The sequence below is a fragment of the Sciurus carolinensis genome, chromosome 16 (assembly GCF_902686445.1).
Source record: "Sciurus carolinensis chromosome 16, mSciCar1.2, whole genome shotgun sequence".
Classification (NCBI taxonomy): Eukaryota; Metazoa; Chordata; class Mammalia; order Rodentia; family Sciuridae; genus Sciurus; species Sciurus carolinensis.
Window position 1 is genome coordinate 65,302,226 of NC_062228.1, and position 18,268 is coordinate 65,320,493.

At 56.7% G+C, this 18,268-nt stretch overlaps 3 protein-coding genes across 8 annotated transcripts; all 3 read left to right on the top strand.

The window, feature by feature from the left end:
* The first annotated feature begins 7,662 nt into the window (after positions 1–7,662).
* Positions 7,663–9,821, top strand: Znf580 (zinc finger protein 580). The gene is made up of 2 exons (XM_047529599.1): positions 7,663–7,790; positions 8,799–9,821. Exon 2 carries the CDS (start codon positions 8,869–8,871, stop codon positions 9,385–9,387), a length of 519 nt encoding a protein of 172 aa, XP_047385555.1. The 5' UTR covers positions 7,663–7,790; positions 8,799–8,868; the 3' UTR covers positions 9,388–9,821.
* Znf581 (zinc finger protein 581) lies at positions 7,681–12,405 on the top strand. 3 transcript variants are annotated; one of them, XM_047529596.1, is made up of 2 exons: positions 7,681–7,790; positions 10,689–12,405. In XM_047529596.1, exon 2 carries the CDS (start codon positions 10,708–10,710, stop codon positions 11,299–11,301), a length of 594 nt encoding a protein of 197 aa, XP_047385552.1. In that variant the 5' UTR covers positions 7,681–7,790; positions 10,689–10,707; the 3' UTR covers positions 11,302–12,405. The 3 variants fall into 3 exon arrangements, with proteins under 3 accessions (XP_047385552.1, XP_047385551.1, XP_047385553.1); XM_047529595.1 differs by lacking the exon at positions 7,681–7,790 and adding an exon at positions 9,952–10,136; XM_047529597.1 differs by lacking the exon at positions 7,681–7,790 and adding an exon at positions 10,171–10,325.
* Positions 12,406–12,501: 96 nt separating this feature from the next.
* Ccdc106 (coiled-coil domain containing 106) lies at positions 12,502–17,083 on the top strand. Of its 4 annotated transcripts, none has more exons than XM_047529592.1 (6): positions 12,502–12,642; positions 13,877–14,011; positions 14,142–14,249; positions 14,339–14,515; positions 15,877–16,083; positions 16,641–17,083. In XM_047529592.1, the coding sequence occupies exons 2-6, from the start codon at positions 13,981–13,983 to the stop codon at positions 16,955–16,957; spliced, it is 840 nt and encodes a 279-aa protein (XP_047385548.1). In that variant the 5' UTR covers positions 12,502–12,642; positions 13,877–13,980; the 3' UTR covers positions 16,958–17,083. The 4 variants fall into 4 exon arrangements, with proteins under 4 accessions (XP_047385548.1, XP_047385547.1, XP_047385549.1 ...); XM_047529591.1 differs by having other exon boundaries at positions 12,538–12,642; positions 13,937–14,011; XM_047529593.1 differs by having other exon boundaries at positions 12,552–12,642; positions 13,880–14,011.
* Positions 17,084–18,268: the final 1,185 nt, after the last annotated feature.

Genomic DNA, 18,268 nt, shown 5'->3' on the forward strand with positions numbered 1-18,268 from the left:
TGGACAGCAGAAGATCAAGTAGATCCTTGAAATTTGTGTCAGAGGAGGGCTGTATATACTGGTTAGGACATAAGTGACTTCATGCTGGCCGAAATGTACCTAGTTTATCTTAAGCTAATATCAAAGAGTCACATTTCTGGTGCCAGGACCTGGGGATACTCTGGCAGCTGTGACTCAAGATGGCTGTGGCCATATGCTGCTGAATTCACACAGCTAGATAGAATTCATAGAACTAATTTCATATGTGTAGGAGGAAAAAGATAGTCTCTTCGTGAACTTACAGGACTCTCAGAGACAAAACTCAAAGGTCCCACTAGGTTTCTCCTTTCTTTTCCTTTCCAGCACCCACACCTAGCATATGGATTGTTGGCCTCAAGCCACACCCTTGAGGGCTGAGAGATGCACCATTGCTGGGACCCGTTTTCCCAGATGACCCTCCCTAAGGAAGGTGTGCTTCATTTCCACCTGAGCTTTCTACTAGTGGCACCCCTGCACCCATCTCACGGAGGAGGGGCCTGCAATGATTCCCCATCTGTGAGTGGGCGGAGACCTTCCCAGCACTGATGTTAATTCAGCTCTACTGTCCACCTGCTGCTGACCCAAGGTCAGCTTTCACTTTTCTGGGCCTCAGTTTCCTCATTTGCAAAGTGCTAAAGTTGAATTTGATAAATGAAATGACCACCTCCCTTGAAATACTAGCCTTTGCTTATAAAAGGTCCCTTAGTAACTCTGAAGACAGCCTGAGTATTCTTTGAATTTCAATGGCCTGATCTGTAAAGTGGAGGATATATCTTGATATTTTGGTTTTGTTGCCCCATAAGGGCTAAGAGAGTTTCTTGTCACAACAGCTACCTGATAAAGACCAGTCTATAAGAACTGTAGCCTCATGGAAGAAGACAGGGACTCTCACTCTTTTAGGCCCAGAGGCTGGTATACACAGGAGAGTCTTTATAAACATTCATTGAAAGAATGACTAAGATGCACGTCAGTGGAACATGAGGGATCTAAGTAGAAGGGGGACGGAGGATGAGGTAGATAAAGGTTGGGGGATACAGAAAAGTTCTTGGGCCACCTCAACTCTGAGCTTACCTCTTCCTGAGTTAATGAATTCATCCCAGTTTTTTGTTGCTCCTTTGGATTCAAAGATGACCTGGAGTATATCCTCATCAATCATAGATTCCTGCCTCCATCTTGAACCTCTTCCCTTAGGCTTCACCTTTTGCCTTCCCTCTGGGCCTCCAGGCCCATGTCCTGCCCTGATTCAAAGGCGATACTTGGTCACTGGCTGTGCACACATCTGCACAGACAAATTGTGCACAGGGGAGAAGCAGGACATCCTGCCCATCTACTGGGTTTCTTATACCTGTTACTTCTGTCCCAAGTTGCTCAGGAGTACCAGAGAGCTGGCTCAGCATGTCCTAGTGCACTAGGGAAGACTGAGTCTCTTACTGACTTGGGCATAGATCTATGGCCTTAGTAGTCAGTGTCCCTGGGTCTCCAATGTCCAACTTGGGAGATGTCAGTTGAAGAGCTTGGCTCTGGTGTCATAATGGGACAAAGTAGCACTTGTTTCTTAGCTCTCATGTTGAAGACTGGATGATGTCCCACTCCAGGGCATACTGGAAGTCTATAGGGGTCAGCAGGAGAGAGAGAGAAAAGGCCTCAAGGTGCATTAGCCAAGGGAAACATGTTCACAGAGGGGGATATGCATGTCTTGGGATGTGGGTTAGAGAGGTTTGTTTCATTCCTCGTCCCCTTCTTTCAGGCTCAGGATCACAAGTACTTTATACCTGTTTCTGAGGAGGCCATGGACCCGTTCTCCCCTAGGGTGACTCCTGCCCTTACACAGGCCTCTTCCCGTCACTCTGGTGACCTGTGTTCCCCCTTAAAAGGACTGTCTCCTACTACAATGGAAATGATGTTCCCTCCATGTACATAGTGGAAGATGACCTACTCCCACTGGAGCCCTGGGCTGGAACTGGCAGGAGCTCTACTCTTCTACAGGGTTTGTGGGTATTCAAGAACTCTCTGTACCTGAGAGCCACAGAATGGTCCAATGGGAGCTCCAGCCCCACATCTGTGCTACCTTCATGGCAAGTCATCAAGCCCTCGGGCATCTTCCAAGGCATTGCTTCATGCATGGGGCCACACATCAGCCCCAGTTGTATCAGACTCACACCTGCCTGCTCTGTCCCTGGCATTTGTAGGAGGCCCAGCATGTCCAGGTCCACTGGGCTGCATCATTGACAGGCAAATGGGGCTTCATAGGTTCTCTTATTTCTGGTACAGAGAGTAGAGGCCTGGGTCCTGGTCACACTGGATACTTGCTGTATGACATGAGGCAAAGGACTCATTCTTCACCTCAGTTTCCTTTCATGAAATAGGGAATGATTTGTGGACTCTAAGGCCCCTTTTCCCTAGGTTTCCTGGCCAGGGTTGAGATGTAGGGGTTGGGTCCCTACCTCTGCCACGGCTTCTCTTTATAGACTGGGAGCAATCTGTTTCATTGTGGAACTCAGTTTTCCAATCAGTAAAATGGGACACGCTTCCCTTTCCAGGATGCCCAGGATGAATGGGAGATGGCTGAATGTCAGTAGGTAGTGGACAAATAATACCTATTGTACAAATATCATACATACTGTACAAAGGTAGCATTTAATGCTCTATTGCTTATTCATACTAACTCATGGTGCCTGCTGTGACAGGCTCAAAAAAATATTAGTTTTGATTCTTTTTGAATTGTTGGTGTCGAGTGGAACCCGAATGCCTTGGGAACCTTTCTTTTGCGGGGCGAGTTTCTGGCCGGAGAGCTGTCCTGCTACTCCCTATCCCTAATCTGGTCCCTCCCCCTTTTCCGGGGTCAGAGCATCCCCGGAAGTTATCCCTGCAGCCACTTCAGGGCCCGGAAGTTTGCTGCGCCTGGGGACTGAGGCCGGCAGAGTCAGGAGTGTAGTGTCCTTCGCGTCCTGCCCAGCAGTGCAGTGAGGACCTCGGTGAGGGAGGTGGCTCCCAGACAGTGGGCATTGGAGACTGAAGTCCTGCGAGGGAAGGCCGGGCCGGTATAGAGAGGAAGGCAGAAAGTCTGGGGAGTTTTGTTTGGACCTGAGACTTGAACTTGGAAATCACTTTCCTCCTCGGAGGAGGTAGCAGTCGTTGAGAAAAGGGGATGGTCTGGGAAAGGTTCCTGAAGTAGGCAGGGCCAGGCTGCAGGCAGCTACAGCGAGGGGAGGGTGCTTGAGTGGGGGTCACTCTGCTCTCGGGCTGGAGTACCCAGGCAAGCGTCTCCCCTTTGAGGACATGGAGTGTCCCTGACTGTCTGCCTGCCTGGAGTGCTGAGGTTTATGCTCGACCCTGGGTAGGAGCATGAAGTTTGAGGGAATGGATAATTGGTTATGGGTGAGGCTGGAGAGAGAGTGATTGCCAGGGAAAAGGAGATTATGCGATGACATTGGAGGGTGGGAGGGGAACCTCAGACTGAGCATGAGCCCAGACATACTGGCCCCAAGTTGGAGGTGTGAACAGTGAAGTCAGATGATTTACTGGGCTATCTAGTCAAGGTTGGATGAGGGCAGAGGTGGGAAAAGAGGCTGATGCCAGGTTGAGTGGTAGATTCATGGGAGGATTTTAAGTAGAGGGAGTGTTAGAAATATCCTTCTGCATCTGGCAGAGTGGTGATCTGGACATACAGGAGATGTCTAGCCAGCTTCAAAAGGTCAGAGTCCTTGGCATTCCTGAAGGCTAGGGAGTAGGGTGCTGCAGAGGACAAACAAGGCTTTGTACATGGAGCCTTGTGAAGTCACTCTCTGGCCAGGGGGCTGTGAAGTGCCAAGTGTGTCTGCAGTACCACTGAGAAACAAGACAGAGAAGTGACTGCACCCTTCATGAAGGGTCTCAGATTCCAGGATGAGGAACTTGGACTTGGTCCTGAAGCTGCTGGAGGCTTTGAGTGGTGCATAAGTCACATTCAACATAGTTTTGAGAAGAATCTGCCAGGTCAGTGTGGGGAGAGAATTGGAATCCAGGGTACCAGGGAGAAGGCTGGCTCTGGGGTCCAGGTGAGGGGGCAGGGGCCAGAAATGGTCCTAGAGGACAGAAGAATATGGCTTTAGGAGCCTATCAGGGCGTGGACACACTTGAACTTGGTGCCTGTCTGACTTTGGGGAGTAAGGGAATGAAGATGTTCAAGGGTTGGACTTATGCAGATGGTGAGGCTTCATCAATATCCTGTCCCATGAGGGTGACAGTGATGCTTTTTAAGGGAGAAGAGAAGTATAAAGTTTGACTTTTGGAGGAGATGATCAAATTCACTCATTCATTCAACCAATATTGACTGTTATTCCCTTACCTTCTCCAGGTGCCTTTGTGGATGCAGAGGCTAGCATACTGGTCAGGACAGAGCTGAGCCTGCCTTCTTGAAGCATGCAGAAGGCAGACAGTGAAACAGCAGATCCATAAGTGTTCAAGGACATGTGGATCCTGTTGTGGGGTACACAGAAAGTAAAACGATGAGATAGCAGGCTATTGCATACGTGAACTGATACCCCCACTGAAGGCTTCAGTGACAAAGCATTACTTGAGCTGAGACCTGAATGGCCAGAAAGGATCCATCCTTCTGAGGGGCAGAAAGGAACATTCCAGAGAGAACAGCAACAAAGGCCTTCAAAGTGGGAGAGGCTGGGCTGGGAATTAGTGGTGGAGCACTTACCTGGCATGTGTGAGGTACCAAATATAATTAAATTCTCAGCACCAAATATAAATAAATAAACAATAAAGGTCCCCCAACAACTAAAAAAAATTTTTTTAAAGTGGGAGAGGCTGGCAAGGTGGGCAATGGAAAGGCAATACCGTGGTGATGGGCCAGGGAAGGAAAGGCAGCCAGGGTCTGCACTGGCCTCCAAGGAGCTCCGGGTTGATTCTAAGCTCATCAAAAACCTCTTTTTGGTTTCAAGACAGGAGAGGATAAGATTCCATGGGCTTAACAGATATCACCTGGCTACTGCCATGGAGAGAAGGGACTAGAGGAAGGGAATGGTTGATGGAGAGACTGTTGCTATGAGCTGGGAGTAAATGTGGAGGTGCTAGCCAGTAGGATCACATTGCTTCCTGGGGCTAGGCAGAAGCAGGTGCTGTCCCACCTTCAGATGTATGATCTTAGACCACTTGCATGATCTCTTCTTTTAAAACAGGGATCCTCATGGCATTTAACTTGTGAGTCTGCGTTGAGTGGTCTGCACATTTAGCAATGACAGTCACTGGATAAGGGCTTAATACTGGTCATTGATGTTATTTTCTGATATTGGGGTGGGGTGAGTGTGGCTCTCATGGGTGCAAATAGTTACAGGGATCTGAAACTTGAGAGTGGGACTGGGGTGGGAGATTCAGATTGGGTAGCTGTTCCTGCTGACCAGTCATTCTCAACCGGGAGTATTGTGGCCTCTCGGGGACACTGGGGAATGTTGTTGCCACTGGGCTTGTACTTCACATTCCGTAGTGCACAAGATGCGCCTACAATGAAGGATGCAGCCCAAAATGTCAGTGCTGAAGTTGAGAAGCCTGACGTAGATAAAGGGAACAGTTGAAGTATGTGGGAATGGTGACCCAGAAAGTAGAAAGGATGATAAATTCAAGTGTCTCAAATGTATGGGCAGGTGAACAGGTGAGTGAAGTGGGTCAGGTGACCAGAGCAGGCTTTGGGCCCTTTAGAGCAGGCATGCCCTTAGTTTTCCATTCTCCAAAGCCCCGACTACTCCCCCTTGCCCACCATAAAATTATCAAAGTGGGAGGACATCTAAGGCAGTGATGTCTAGTAGAAGGAGAATAAGCCAAATATGAAATTTTAAATTGTTTAGTAGCTATGCTAAAAAAGGAAAGGGGACATGCAACATTAATTTTAATTCATACCTCATTTAAACCAGTATGTATACATATGTATTCAAAATTATATTTCAGAATATTCAACATAAAAATTATTCATATGGGACTGGGGCTGTGGGTCAGTGCCAGAGTGTTTGCCTAGCACATGTGAGGCACTGGGTTCAATCTTTAGCACCACATACAGAAATAAGCAAATAAAGGCATGCTGTCCATCTACAACTCCAAAATAATTTAAAAAATATTCATGATAGTTTACATCCCCCCTCTCCACTAAATCTTTGGAATCTGTTGGGAATCTGCACTTAAACAGCCCATTTTAATTCAGACTAGATGTGTCAGCTGTGGTTGTTCTAGACAGCACAACATTAAGGGAACTTTAATTTTAGCCTAATATCGCAATTGTTTGGATCACTTGAGGGTTTCTAGAGAAGATAGGAGACTTGCTCGGTTCCAGATGATTGTTGCCACATCTCGGGACTTTTATTTCCATGTGTGCCTGGAACTTTGAATCTGTGCACTTTCTGGAATTGAAAATATTACCCAGTCAAACGTTGGTGAAATTTAAAACAACAAAACCCTTGATAATCAAACCAAATATAATGATCTTATTTTGGCCCTCAGGGTTCAGGTTCACAACTGGTTGAGCATGGAATATCTATCGATCCCATAGGATAGATAAATAGCCCCTGTGGCTATAAAGATTTAAATTAAGCAAAGTTGAGTCAAATTTGTACTTATTCTTAGAGGCACTAACTCCCTTTAAAGTGAGCAGTAGCCCCGCGTGGCTTGTGGCTCTCTGGAGCTGACCGAGCCTAGGAGCACTGGCGTCAAAGATGTTGGACAGCTCTCCTAGAAGCGGTCCAGCCGGTCCTGGGCTGGGCGCGAGAGCGTTCAGACTTCCTCTGTTGCTTCCAGCGCTGCTGCCGCTCCGCCGCCCGCTTCCCGTCCTCTCCTGCGGCGGTGTAGCGCTCTCCCTCGGGCCACGCTCCGCTCGCCCTGTAATTTCGAAGCGTTCGCCTGGGCCAGGGCTCCAGCAGCCCGAGAGCGCCGCTGCTCAAGCCCCCGCAGGCACTGGGGACACCGGGGCCTCCCGGTGCTTCTGCGCCAGGGAGGCGCACCCGGGCCCCGCCGCGGGCTCCGCGGGCTCCGCGGGCGCCCTTCCAGAACGCAGCCGGCCGGCAGCAGGCACACTGGCGCTAGGCTTGCTGCGGGCCCGGCCTTCGGCACCTGCACATCCCGCAAGGCCTGGCCTCTGGGCCCGGCTTTCCCACGTGTTCAGCGGGAACGCACAACTTCACACCTGTGTGCTCAGCAGTGATGGCCTACTCGGGGCTTCCGTTCCCCACGGTCCACAGCAAATGTCGCACCTCCCTCCCAGTACATCTAGCCAGCTCTCGGCCTCAGCGTCCCATGTGCCCGCCCCAAATGTCACATCTTCCCACTCGCGCGTCTGGCCGCGCCGGCTTCCTCGGCCTCCGTTCCCCAACTCGCGGGAGGAGAGGATCGTGGCTATTCACGTCAGAGCTAACGGCTGGCCTCGACCTGTCTCCCCCTTTACTCTATGGACAGTAGCATCCTTGAGGGCTTTCGGGCAACATTTCCCCCTCCCGGTCTCAGTTTATTGGCGGGTCGGGGCTTTTGCAGGTCCTCTGGGCCCTCCGCAGCTTGACCGTCGCCACCCCTCGGGCGGGGCCGGCTCCGGCGGCGGAACCTTCGTGCGGGGCGCGCGTGTTCCCCGCCGGCGCCCTTTCCCAGGGACGCCGCCGCCCCTCGCGCCCCCGCGCCCCAGTCCCGCGTACCCGGCGCCGCCGGCCCGGAGCTGCCCGGAAGCTCGGTCCCACAGCGGCGCTCGCCAGGGCAAGCCCGGGGCCGCCGGGACCTCGGCCCGCCCCGGACCCGAGAGGCCGCTGCACCGGGTACGGGGTCGGCATGAGGGAGGAGCCTGGCTCGGGGCCGACGGGCTGGGCCGTGGGGCGGAGGCGGGTGTGGTGGGGACGCCGCCGCCGAGGGGCTCCGGGTGCCAGGGCGCCTCACCGAGGCGAGGAGGAGGAGGGCCCCGCGGTGACGGGGTGGGGCTGGAGGGCGCCCGGCGCTGGGGCGGGAGGGCGAAGGCGGCCCGGGCGCAGGAGAGGGGTGGGGGCCCTGCCGCGTGCAGCGGAGGGATGGAGAGCCGGGCTGAGGAGAGATGCCAGCTGCGCCCAGAGCGGGGAGAGGGACTCGGGAGAGGCACGTGGGAACGGGAGCCCGGAGGTCCCGTGTGTGGCGGGAGGAAGCCCCGGAGGGGTGGAGAAAAATACAGATGGGTCATTGCTAGGGGCTGGGTCCTCCGCAGGGACCGGAGCAGGTAGCAAGAGCGGGGGCTGGGCGTACAAAAGGAAGGGGGAGAGGCGCCCTAGGGATCGTCGGTGGAGTAGAGGCGAAGTGGAGACAGGGTGGTGAGCCCTCGAGGTGCGACGCGTGGGGACGGTTCAGAGGAGCCTTGAGTGAAAAGTGGGGAATTGGGTTAGTGGGACTCTGGGGAAGTACCCGGGGAGGAAACGAGGCGCCGCGCTGCAGAGATGGGGAGGCCCTGAGCGCATGTAGTGGGGAGGAGGCCTGGGGGCCCTGAGGGTAGGACGCAGCCAGGGCTGGAGTTGACCGATGGGAGAAGTCCTGGAGGCCAGTAGGGCCAGGGGTGGGAGGTAAGAGAGACCCCAACTCGGACATTGGTTCCCGGTGGGGAATGGGAGGACGATGTCCGCAGGAGGAGGCCCAGGAGGAATGGCAGGGTGGAGCGGGTCTTGACAGCCCTGTTGGAGCCGCCCGGAGCGGATGGAGGGAAGCTGGGAGGTCTGGGCTGCAGTCCGTTCTTATTTTGTAGGGCGGTAGGTCAGTGGCGCGGAAAGGGTGACAGGTCGTGAGAATGGGGACACGTTCCCTTTTAGGCAGCTTTTCCTGAAAGGAAGAGGCGATCTTAACTTCTCTCCCCTCCGCCGCTCCCAGCTGCCGCTCCAGATGCTGCTGCTGCCGCCGCGGCCACCCCACCCTCGGTCCTCCTCTCCGGAGGTCATGGACCCACCGCCCCCCAAGGCTCCCCCTTTCCCCAAGGCGGAAGGCCCCTCCTCCACGCCGTCCTCGGCGGCGGGGCCCCGGCCCCCGCGGCTGGGCCGCCACCTGCTCATCGACGCCAACGGGGTTCCCTACACGTACACAGTGCAGCTGGAGGAGGAACCCCGGGGACCGCCCCAGCGCGAGGCGCCCCCGGGAGAGCCCGGTCCTCGTAAGGGCTACAGCTGCCCGGAGTGCGCCCGTGTCTTTGCCAGCCCTCTTCGGCTGCAAAGCCACCGTGTGTCGCACTCGGACCTCAAGCCCTTTACCTGCGGCGCCTGCGGCAAGGCCTTCAAGCGCTCCAGCCACCTGTCGCGGCACCGCGCCACGCACCGCGCCCGCGCGGGCCCTCCGCACACCTGCCCGCTTTGCCCGCGCCGCTTCCAGGACGCCGCGGAGCTGGCGCAGCACGTGCGCCTGCACTGAGCTCGATCCTGCGCCGCCCTGCCCTCTCTGGGCCACCGCGTCTGACCCACACAGCGCCACTCCCACATACACTCCCCAGTTCTGCCGAGGTTACTGCCTTACCCTGTGCCTCGGTTTCCCCATGTACCCAAAGGAAGAAGCATCATTCCTTCATCCCCCTGCCTCCTAGCTGTGTGATGTAGACCAAAGTTGTTGCCCCTCCCTGGGTCTGGGAGCCAGTAGGAGTTGGGCTCCTCTCTGGCTGTGCTGCGTGAGCCTTTGCAAACGACGCGATCTCTCTGAGCCTTGTTTTTCTGCTCTCTCAAGCGGTGAACAGTTGTCTGCATAGAAGGCAAGAGAAAAGAGCACCGGCACGGTCTGGTTCATTTTAGTACCTCCCCCTTCTGCCCATGACCCCTCCCCCATTCGTTGCTCAATAAACATTCCTCACTCCACTTTCAGGCTCCTACTTGCGTGTGTATTGGGACAGGGCAGGGGGTTAAGACCGGACCTCGGGCACCTGGGAACCTTCTTCTCGGTGTATGTTTGTTTCCAGCCGGCGCCCATTGCCTAGCTCTCAGGTGCCCCGCCTCCACTGTCCTCCCCTGGACCTTCATCGCTTTGCCCGACCCTCGCTCTCCTCGCTCCCCTTACCCAGTGCCGCCAGCTTCTGGGGACATCCAAAAGTCCCCGTCCCGCCGCCACCTGCAGCTGCGAAGGCAGTTCGGGGCCGTCCGGAGCCGCCCGGACATTAGAGGCTGCTGCACCGGGTACGGGGTGGGGCGGGAGGGAGCGGAGCGACCGCGGGGGCGGGGCCGTGCCCGGCACCTGTGCAGGGCCCGGAGGCCCGGCTGGCGGTGTCCGGATCCGGCTCTTGCGAGAGTTGGCGCCGAAAGGCTCGGCAGGCGAGGGCTGCGGACCCGGGGCAGGCCGCGGAGAGCTCCAGGGCCTAGGAAGAGGTGTGGGGGGTGGAGGGGCGTGGACTAGAGGGAGCCTGGAGGTGCAGGATGGACCCTCCACCTACACCGGGTCGGTCCGTAGCCGGGGAGGGGCAGGAGCTGAGCAGGGCAGAGGGGGAAAAGGGAGCAAGGTCCCGGTTGTGCGTAGAGGACAGAGAGCCTGAGTGCGGTGGGCGGTGGAGGCCAGAGGACAGGAGACCTCGCCGGCCTTGGAGAGGCTCACAGAGTTCATTAGTGGGTAGAGACTGAGGGACAGCGAAATACAGAGGTCCTGGCAGGGCACATAGAGGGGAAAGAACTGAACCCGTGGTTCCGTGCTCCTCTGTGCGGTGCAAACTTCTCATCCTCTCTCCCATCCACCAGGCCTCAGCCACCCCTCCGGATGCTGGTGCTGCCGTCCCCTTGCCCCCAGCCCCTGGCGCTTCCCTCTGTTGAGGCCATGGAGGCCCCTCCCCCTCGGACAGGCAGGTCCCCTGAACCTGGACCTTCCTCCTCCACCGGATACCCCCAGACTTCGTCCCCTCCAAGGCCCAACCACTACCTTCTCATTGACACCCAGGGTGTGCCCTACACAGTGCTGGTGGACGAGGAGTCGCAGAGGGAGCCTGGGGCCGATGGGGCTTCAGCGCAGAAAAAGTGCTACAGCTGCCCTGTGTGCTCCAGGGTCTTCGAGTACATGTCATACCTTCAGCGACACAGCATCACCCACTCGGAGGTAAAGCCGTTCGAGTGTGACACCTGCGGGAAGGCATTCAAGCGGGCCAGCCACTTGGCGCGGCATCACTCCATTCACCGCGCGGGTGGTGGGCGACCCCACGGCTGTCCGCTCTGCCCTCGCCGCTTTCGGGATGCAGGGGAGCTAGCCCAGCACAGCCGCGTGCACTCGGGCGAGCGCCCATTTCAGTGCCCACACTGCCCGCGCCGCTTTATGGAGCAGAACACGCTGCAGAAGCACGCGCGGTGGAAGCATCCGTGACCTGGTATCGGGCATCCCAGGGTCATGGGGCTCCTGGAGCTGGGACTACTGAAGCCCTGAGGCGCTGTTGGAGGTGCAGGCCCGCGTTCGGGGCCCTGGACACAGATGGAACTGGTCTCCTCTGGAGGTGATGCCTTACCTGGAGCAGGAGTCCCTGAGCCATTGCTTGGAGCTCAGCGCTTTGGAGTGTGATGAGCGCAAGTAAACCTTCACACAGAATGGAGTCCTATGACTGAAGACCCGGATAGTCCATGATGGAGCCCTGACTGGAGGGGTGAATGGGGAAAATGTTGTGCCTGAAAATTCTCCCCCTCAGGAAAGTGGCAGGGGTCCTTAGGAGTCCCCACTATCTTCTAGAGGCCACTATGCTGCCATTGGGCAGGGTCCAGACCTGCCTTCCTCTCCCAACCAGGGCTTGAGGCTGGACATCCAATAAACAGCTTCCTACTCTGAGCCCTTCTGTTCTTGGAGACTGCATCTTGAACCTGGTAGAACCTACTTACTATGGGCTTTGGCTGTCCTGGTTGGGGAATGGGACTGTTGGCCTGCCCTAGGGTCAGGCTTCTCTCAGCTCCTGAAGACCTGTGTCATCTGGAAGAGTGTTTTAAAACTTTTTTTAAAAACCATAACCCATTGTAACATACATGTTTTATATGAAAGCCCAGTATACAGATACACAAAATGTATGTGAAAAAAGTTCAACAATAGTTACCTTTAGTATGTGCAGGGCACCTTGATATTTTTTTTTTAATTTTACTATTTTTATTTGAAATGTAGAGTCCGTCCTACTATATTAAATTCTCTGCCCATGAACCTGCAATTTGGAAAACACTGATCTAGGGCAGGTGGCTCCCCCTGGACTTTCTGATCCAGGCTGCAATTTATCTATAAAGTGAAGCAGGAAGGGGGAACTGGTTACAGTTTTTTTGGTTGGGGCAGACATTCAGACTCTCCTCCACAGGGCCGAAACCTTGGTCTTATAAGGGCTTCATAGTCCCAGAGTACAGGTGCTGCTTGTGAATGGGAGTAGAGGCAGGTGGAACTGAGCTTAATAAATATCTGCCTCCTTAGTGCATCTTGCCTATTTTGTGCCAGGCACTGTGCTGGGCTTCCTTTCTTGTTCCGACCTCTTTTTTGGGCAGAAAAACTAATATCCCATATGTACTCCCCAGAGTAGGAAGGAACATCCCAGGGACTGTTCACACCCCACTGTCTGATCTCAGATAACACCAAGAGCGCTGGGACCCGAGTGTGGCCAGGTATTGGGCTGAGTTTTGTGTGTCATCTCACAGCGTTCTCGCAAGGATCCTAGCAGGGATTGTAATCTCCCCCACTTAACAGGTGAGTAAACCAAGGCTGGGGACTGGACTCCAACTCTTCCACAGCAAGCTCTTGGTCACCTTTATGGGGATGGTGGTGACTGTTTCTGGCCCTCATTTCGAAGTGAGGTGTAACTCCCACTCGACTAGTCACCCTGGCCCCCACACTCCTAGAAACCTTGGGCTCTGGGTGAGAGAGATGGGGCCAGTCGTGGGGGGGGTCCATACTAGCCAGTACCTGGAGCATCCCTAAGAGCAGATTCTCCTCTTTTCAACTTTCCTGGCTTGCCTCTCCCTTCCCCCGTCCACACCCCCACCACCACTTGCCGGTTGACTAGGGCACTTCGCCACTCACCGGGGGACCCCAGAAGCCGCGGCAGCTCTGCAGGATGGGAATTTCGTGACGTTCCCTGCCTGTACTTCGGGGGAAGGTGGTGGTGGTGGGGAAGTGCTGCAAGGGGCCATCGCGCAAGTGCGGCCCTAGCCTCCGCGCAAACGGCGGGCATCACCTGGGCGCCGGGATTTCTAGAGGAGGCACGCCAGGCGGGCTGGACAGGGCAAGTCCCCACGTCCCTGCCGGCTCCACTGCCCAGTTCCGAGACGCCCCCCTTTCCCTGTCCCCTGCGCGCTCGCGGGTGGGCACTTCTCTCCGCTCCCCGTGACACTTTGCAGACGTTCCCCGGCACCGGGCATGGGCGCCGGCGCCGCTGTCGGTCCCTGGGCCGGATTCCGCGCGCGGGTGGGTGAGCGCTGGGGGGCCCTGCCCCTAGGACCCCGGGAACCCACGGGTGGGGGATGATGGCCGCATTCGCACCCCTGGCCTGAGGTGCGCCCCTGCGGGACTCCTTTCCACGACTGTCCTCTCCCACTCGCGGGACAAAGGGCGGGGGCGGGGACGGGGGCGCATCCCCACGCGTGACCTTCCCCAGCACTGCGCACGCGTCCCCCACCACCTGGGAAAGGCCTTGCTTGCCCATGCGAGTGCGGGGGAGGGGCGTGGGGTGCTGGGGGAGGAGGCGGCGCGCGTGAACTGGACTCCCACCCCATGCTTGGAAGTTGGGGTGGTCTCCCTTTCCTGTATCTATGGCTTTTCTTGGTGTGAGAATGGTCGGTGGTGGGAGTCCTTCCCATTCAGGCCCAGGACCTAGGTGTCTGGGTCCTCAGCACCTTCATATAATAGGAGTCCGGAGTATAGGTCTCCTCCTAGCTCAGACCCGGGAGTCCGCGCTCGAGTTCTCTCCTTTCTCATTTCTGAGGAGTGGAAGCCCTCACCTCCTCTAGGACTGACCCCACTTGTGGCTGCTGTTTCTGTCCAGTGCCCCTGAGGCGCTCAACTGCTGGATCTGCAGGAAGCTTCCTTATGAATGACCGAAACATCCATAGGCAGACAAGTGAGGAGCAGTCCCTTCCCAGACTTGGCCCATCATTCTCGCCCCTCCTACCCGGGGCTGCTGTGGTTGGGGGTGGTCTGAGAGGCCCTGGATCATCCCTGGGTGACCACCAAGGGCCTCTCCTCTGCAGTGAAGAAGGACGACGAGGCTTTGGAGATTTCCATTCCCTTTGACAAGGCACAGCACCTAGACTCACAGATCTTTTACAGTCTCAGCCCCTCTCGGGGGAACTTCGACGGTGAGCTGAGGGGTTGGAGGTACCATTAGCTGGGGTGCACCCCATAGTGGTATGTAACTGGGGACCCTGCCCCTCCCTGCTGTTCCTAGAGCCTCCAGAGGCTGCATCCCCGACGCTGGCCCTGATGAACAGCGTCAAGACCCAGCTGCACATGGCCTTGGAGAGGAACTCCTGGCTGCAGAAGCGCATTGAGGACCTGGAAGAAGAGAGGGACTTCTTGCGGTGTCAGCTGGACAAGTTCATCTCCTCTGCCCGGATGGACACAGGTGGGGGGCACTGACACAGTTCCCCCCAATTCGTCCACAGGCTGAGGCCCCACTGTGTGGTTTTCTTGGTGGGGACTTGGCATCCTGGCCCTGTCCACTAGTTTCCTGCCCAGCTGCCATCTTGCTTGAAGTCCAGGACCTCCCATTCCCTGGGACCATCCCCAGGATCTCCTTTCCAGTGGGCTGCCCTCATCCCATCAGCCTCCAGCCCCTGTGCCCTAGGGTAATCTGGAACCTGAGTCCAGGTTCCCCTTCCTTTTCCCTAGAGGACCCTCTCCTCATCTCCTTGCCCAGGAGGACCACTGCAGTCCTTTGAGTTCTTCAGGAGACCCTGCCCTGAATTCCAGCTGTCTTTTCAAGCATCCAGCCTCTGGCCTTCTGTGCCTCAGACTGTCTTCATACCTACCCTGCCCCTACCTTGGTTACTGCTCCTTCCTCTTCTAAGAGCTTACACTCTGCAGGTGGATTCAGCCTCTCATCTGGGGGCCTTTTTGGTGGTTTTAGAATCTGTTCTCCCAACCCCCTTGCCTTGCTCTGCTGTAACTTATGGCCAGCAGCAGCCGCCTCCTCAAAGCCACTTTTTGTGATTGCCCTGCTTGCTAGTGTTCTGACCACTACTCCTGCCCCTTCCCCAGATACTCAGGGCTTCCCTTTGCTAGATCTTTAGCCTGTCTTGGAGGACTCAAACTCTGTGCACCTCCCAACCCCAATGGGCCCCTTGCAAGCTTCCTGGCTGGTAACTGCCTCCAAAGCCTGGGCAAGGGTCTGGTGGTATTTTGGGGTTTGTTACTGAAGACCACAGGATTAGGGAATCTGGACCTTCCTGTCTTCCTACACTGAGGGTTTCATTCTGGGTGACTGCCTGGAGGGCAGGACTCTGTCTGGGTCTCAACTGCTGTCTGGGTGTCCCTAGCCCCTCATCCAGAGACCTGGTTTTTAGGGGTCTGACATAACCCGTCAGGACCAAGGCCTTACCTGGCTTCTAGGTTTCAATACTCAACACCCTGGCACTTTTTCTGGGTCCCTGGAAAGCCCCTCCTCCCCGTGGGAACACCATGTGGTTAAGATCCTCCTGAGGTCTTCCTCCCCTGACTTCTGCAACACCCTTCAGGCCTCCTACATAAGGAGCTTGGGAAGATGGCCCCAGCACGCCCACCTCCTCTAAGTCCCAGCTGGTTCTACTCCACTCGGCATTGTCACCACCATCTGCAATACACTCCTGTCCACCTGTCTTAGTGGGGGCACCCTGGTTGGGGGGGTCCAGTCACTCACTGCGGAAAGACACCCAGGCCCTTTCTCTTTCCCTGGAGACCTGTGATGTGATGTTTTCAGTCCCAGTTCACGTGTTTCTCTCTCCCCAGAGGACCACTGCCGGGTGAAGCCTGGGTCCCGGAGGGTTGAGGGGGACAGCAGGGCTGGCGGTGAAGCCTCAGACCCAGAATCAGCAGCCTCCTCTCTCAGCGGGGTGTCTGAAGCAGGCAGTGCCAGCGAGAGGAAGAGGCAGAAGCAGAAGGGAAGTGCTGGTCGGAGACGCTTCGGGAAGCCCAAGGCCCGGGAGAGGCAGCGAGGTGAGCAGGATGCGGCGTCCCGTCCCGGAGGTCTGGGTTGATGGCTGCGCTGACTTCCACAGAGCCCTCACGCTGGCCTCCCCAGTGTAAAGGCCGGGCCCAGTTCTATCCCGAAGCCTCCACGTGTGGATGTGCACTTACCCCTCCAAAAGGGTCACCTCCTTAACTTCATGACTTGGTGTCCTCATCAGAAAGAGGACCTGGGCCTTTCTGATAGGGTGGGGCTGCTCAAGCGTGAATTCACGTTAAGTGGGAGGAGCGGGGCGGGGCGGGGTCTGGGAATGCTGGCCGACAGCCGTCTCGGACTGCCCACTGGTCCGACCTTCTCCCCTGCTCTTTTCCTCCTGTTTTCCGACTTGTGCTCCCTTGTCTTCCTCTATGGCGCTCACCTGTCTCTGGCTCCTTGCTCACCTCTTCCCTGCCTCCATTTCTTTTCCTGTGTGTTTCCTCCCCATGTCTGCCCTCCTCTTTCTACTCCGCTTTCCCTATATTCCGTCGCCCCACGTCCATCTCTCCCTGTCCCCCGTCCATTTGTCTGCCCCCTCTTGGCTCCACAGTGAAGGACGCTGATGGGGTTCTCTGCCGCTATAAGAAGATCCTGGGCACTTTTCAGAAGCTGAAGAGCATGTCGCGGGCCTTCGAGCACCACCGCGTGGACCGCAACACGGTGGCGCTGACCACGCCCATCGCGGAGCTGCTCATCGTGGCCCCAGAGAAGCTGGCCGAGGTGGGCGAATTCGACCCGTCCAAGGAGCGCCTGCTTGAGTACTCGCGCCGCTGCTTCCTGGCATTGGACGACGAGACGCTCGAGAAGGTGCAGGCCCTCAAGAAAAGCAAGCTGCTGCTGCCCATCACCTACCGCTTCAAGCGGTGATGCCGCGGCTAGCGCGGGTCCCCGTCGCCCTGCCCCACCCGCGGCGGCTCGCCCCCCCAGGAGCTCCGCACTCCACGGAGTCAGAGTTATTCAGAGAATTTAAATTAAAGAGACGTAAAAATTTGGAATAAACTCGGCCTAGCTCTTCCTAGGAGGGGGGCGGCCGTTGCCACGGAGACGGGGGCGGGGGCGGCCAGGAGGAGCCGGGAGGTTGGGGAGGACAGGGTGTAATTATCCCCGGAGACGTAGGAGTGGAGGGTAGGAGCTGTTGCTCGAGAAACTCGGAGGATCAGACTCCAGAAAAGAGGCGGGAACACAGCCCTCTGGGCTACCTGGGCAGAAGTGAGCCGGAGGCGGCGGGACTCAGTGACCTCTAGCGGAGGCGGCCACCTGGGGGGACCGTGGTGTGTGGGCTCATGCTGCCTCCAGTCCGCCAGGGGGCGGTAATGCGAGTTGGTCCTTTTCCCGGAAGTGGAATTCCCACCGTCTCCCGCGCCTCCGCGGAGAGAGGGGCGCTCACGCGCTCGCTGAAGCATGGAGGGCAGAGATGTCTAGCTTAACGGTCGGGAATTCACTACTTTTATTCTGGGGAGTGAAAACCTCGCGCATGCGCACTGTGGACCTTGGAACCCGTCTCGCTTCCGGAGCAGCGAGAAACCTAACCTCAGACCGATTTCTACGCAGGCGCAGGCACCCATCTCGCCCCCTCCTCTACCAACGTGCGCAGGCGCAGAAAGCAGCGCTGGCAACCTCCGCAGCGGCTGCGCGCTCCCTTCACCCGGCTGGCTGCTTTTGTCTCGCGCACCTCCTCAGACCCTCTGCGAGGTCGAGCTTTCTTTTCTTCTGCTCTCCCCACCGGGAGAGCCAGGTGCGGAGAGCCGGGACCCCGCCCCCTTTCCTGCATCCCTCCCCCTGACCCAACTCGTCCCTGTCCTCCTTCCCCTTTTCAATTCTCGACGCCGGAAGGAGCCGAAGTGGCGACGGAGAAAGCCGAAGGTGCTTCCCGAGAGTGAGAGCTTCCCGAAGTGGTCGGAAGGAGCCGAAGTTCTCCGGAAGGGGAGGAGTGAGCGAGTGGAACCTCCGGAAAGAGCCGAAGCTTGAAATCGAGCTTAATCCCTGGAGGGGCCCGTGGGCGAGCGCCGGAAACCTTCGGAAAGGGCCGAAGTCTGGGACGGTTAGGATTGTCGGAAGTGGCCGACGGCTTGGACAGGGTCGGCGGAGAAGAGCGGGCGATTCGGACGAAACCAAAGACTGGGACGGTTTGAATTGTTGGAAGAAGCCGAACTCTTAGAGGGGGCTGGGCGCAAAGGA

What these genes read in the sequence shown, in the direction of transcription:
- Znf580 (XM_047529599.1), top strand. Translation starts at nt 8,869, where the DNA reads ATGCTGCTGCTGCCGCCGCGGCCACCCCACCCTCGGTCCTCCTCTCCG.
- Znf581 (XM_047529596.1), top strand. Translation starts at nt 10,708, where the DNA reads ATGCTGGTGCTGCCGTCCCCTTGCCCCCAGCCCCTGGCGCTTCCCTCT.
- Ccdc106 (XM_047529592.1), top strand. Translation starts at nt 13,981, where the DNA reads ATGAATGACCGAAACATCCATAGGCAGACAA. An exon ending in CTCTCGGGGGAACTTCGACG is followed by an intron (nt 14,250 to 14,338) that starts GTGAGCTGAGGG and finishes TGCTGTTCCTAG; the next exon opens with AGCCTCCAGAGGCTGCATCC. An exon ending in GGCCCGGGAGAGGCAGCGAG is followed by an intron (nt 16,084 to 16,640) that starts GTGAGCAGGATG and finishes TTGGCTCCACAG; the next exon opens with TGAAGGACGCTGATGGGGTT.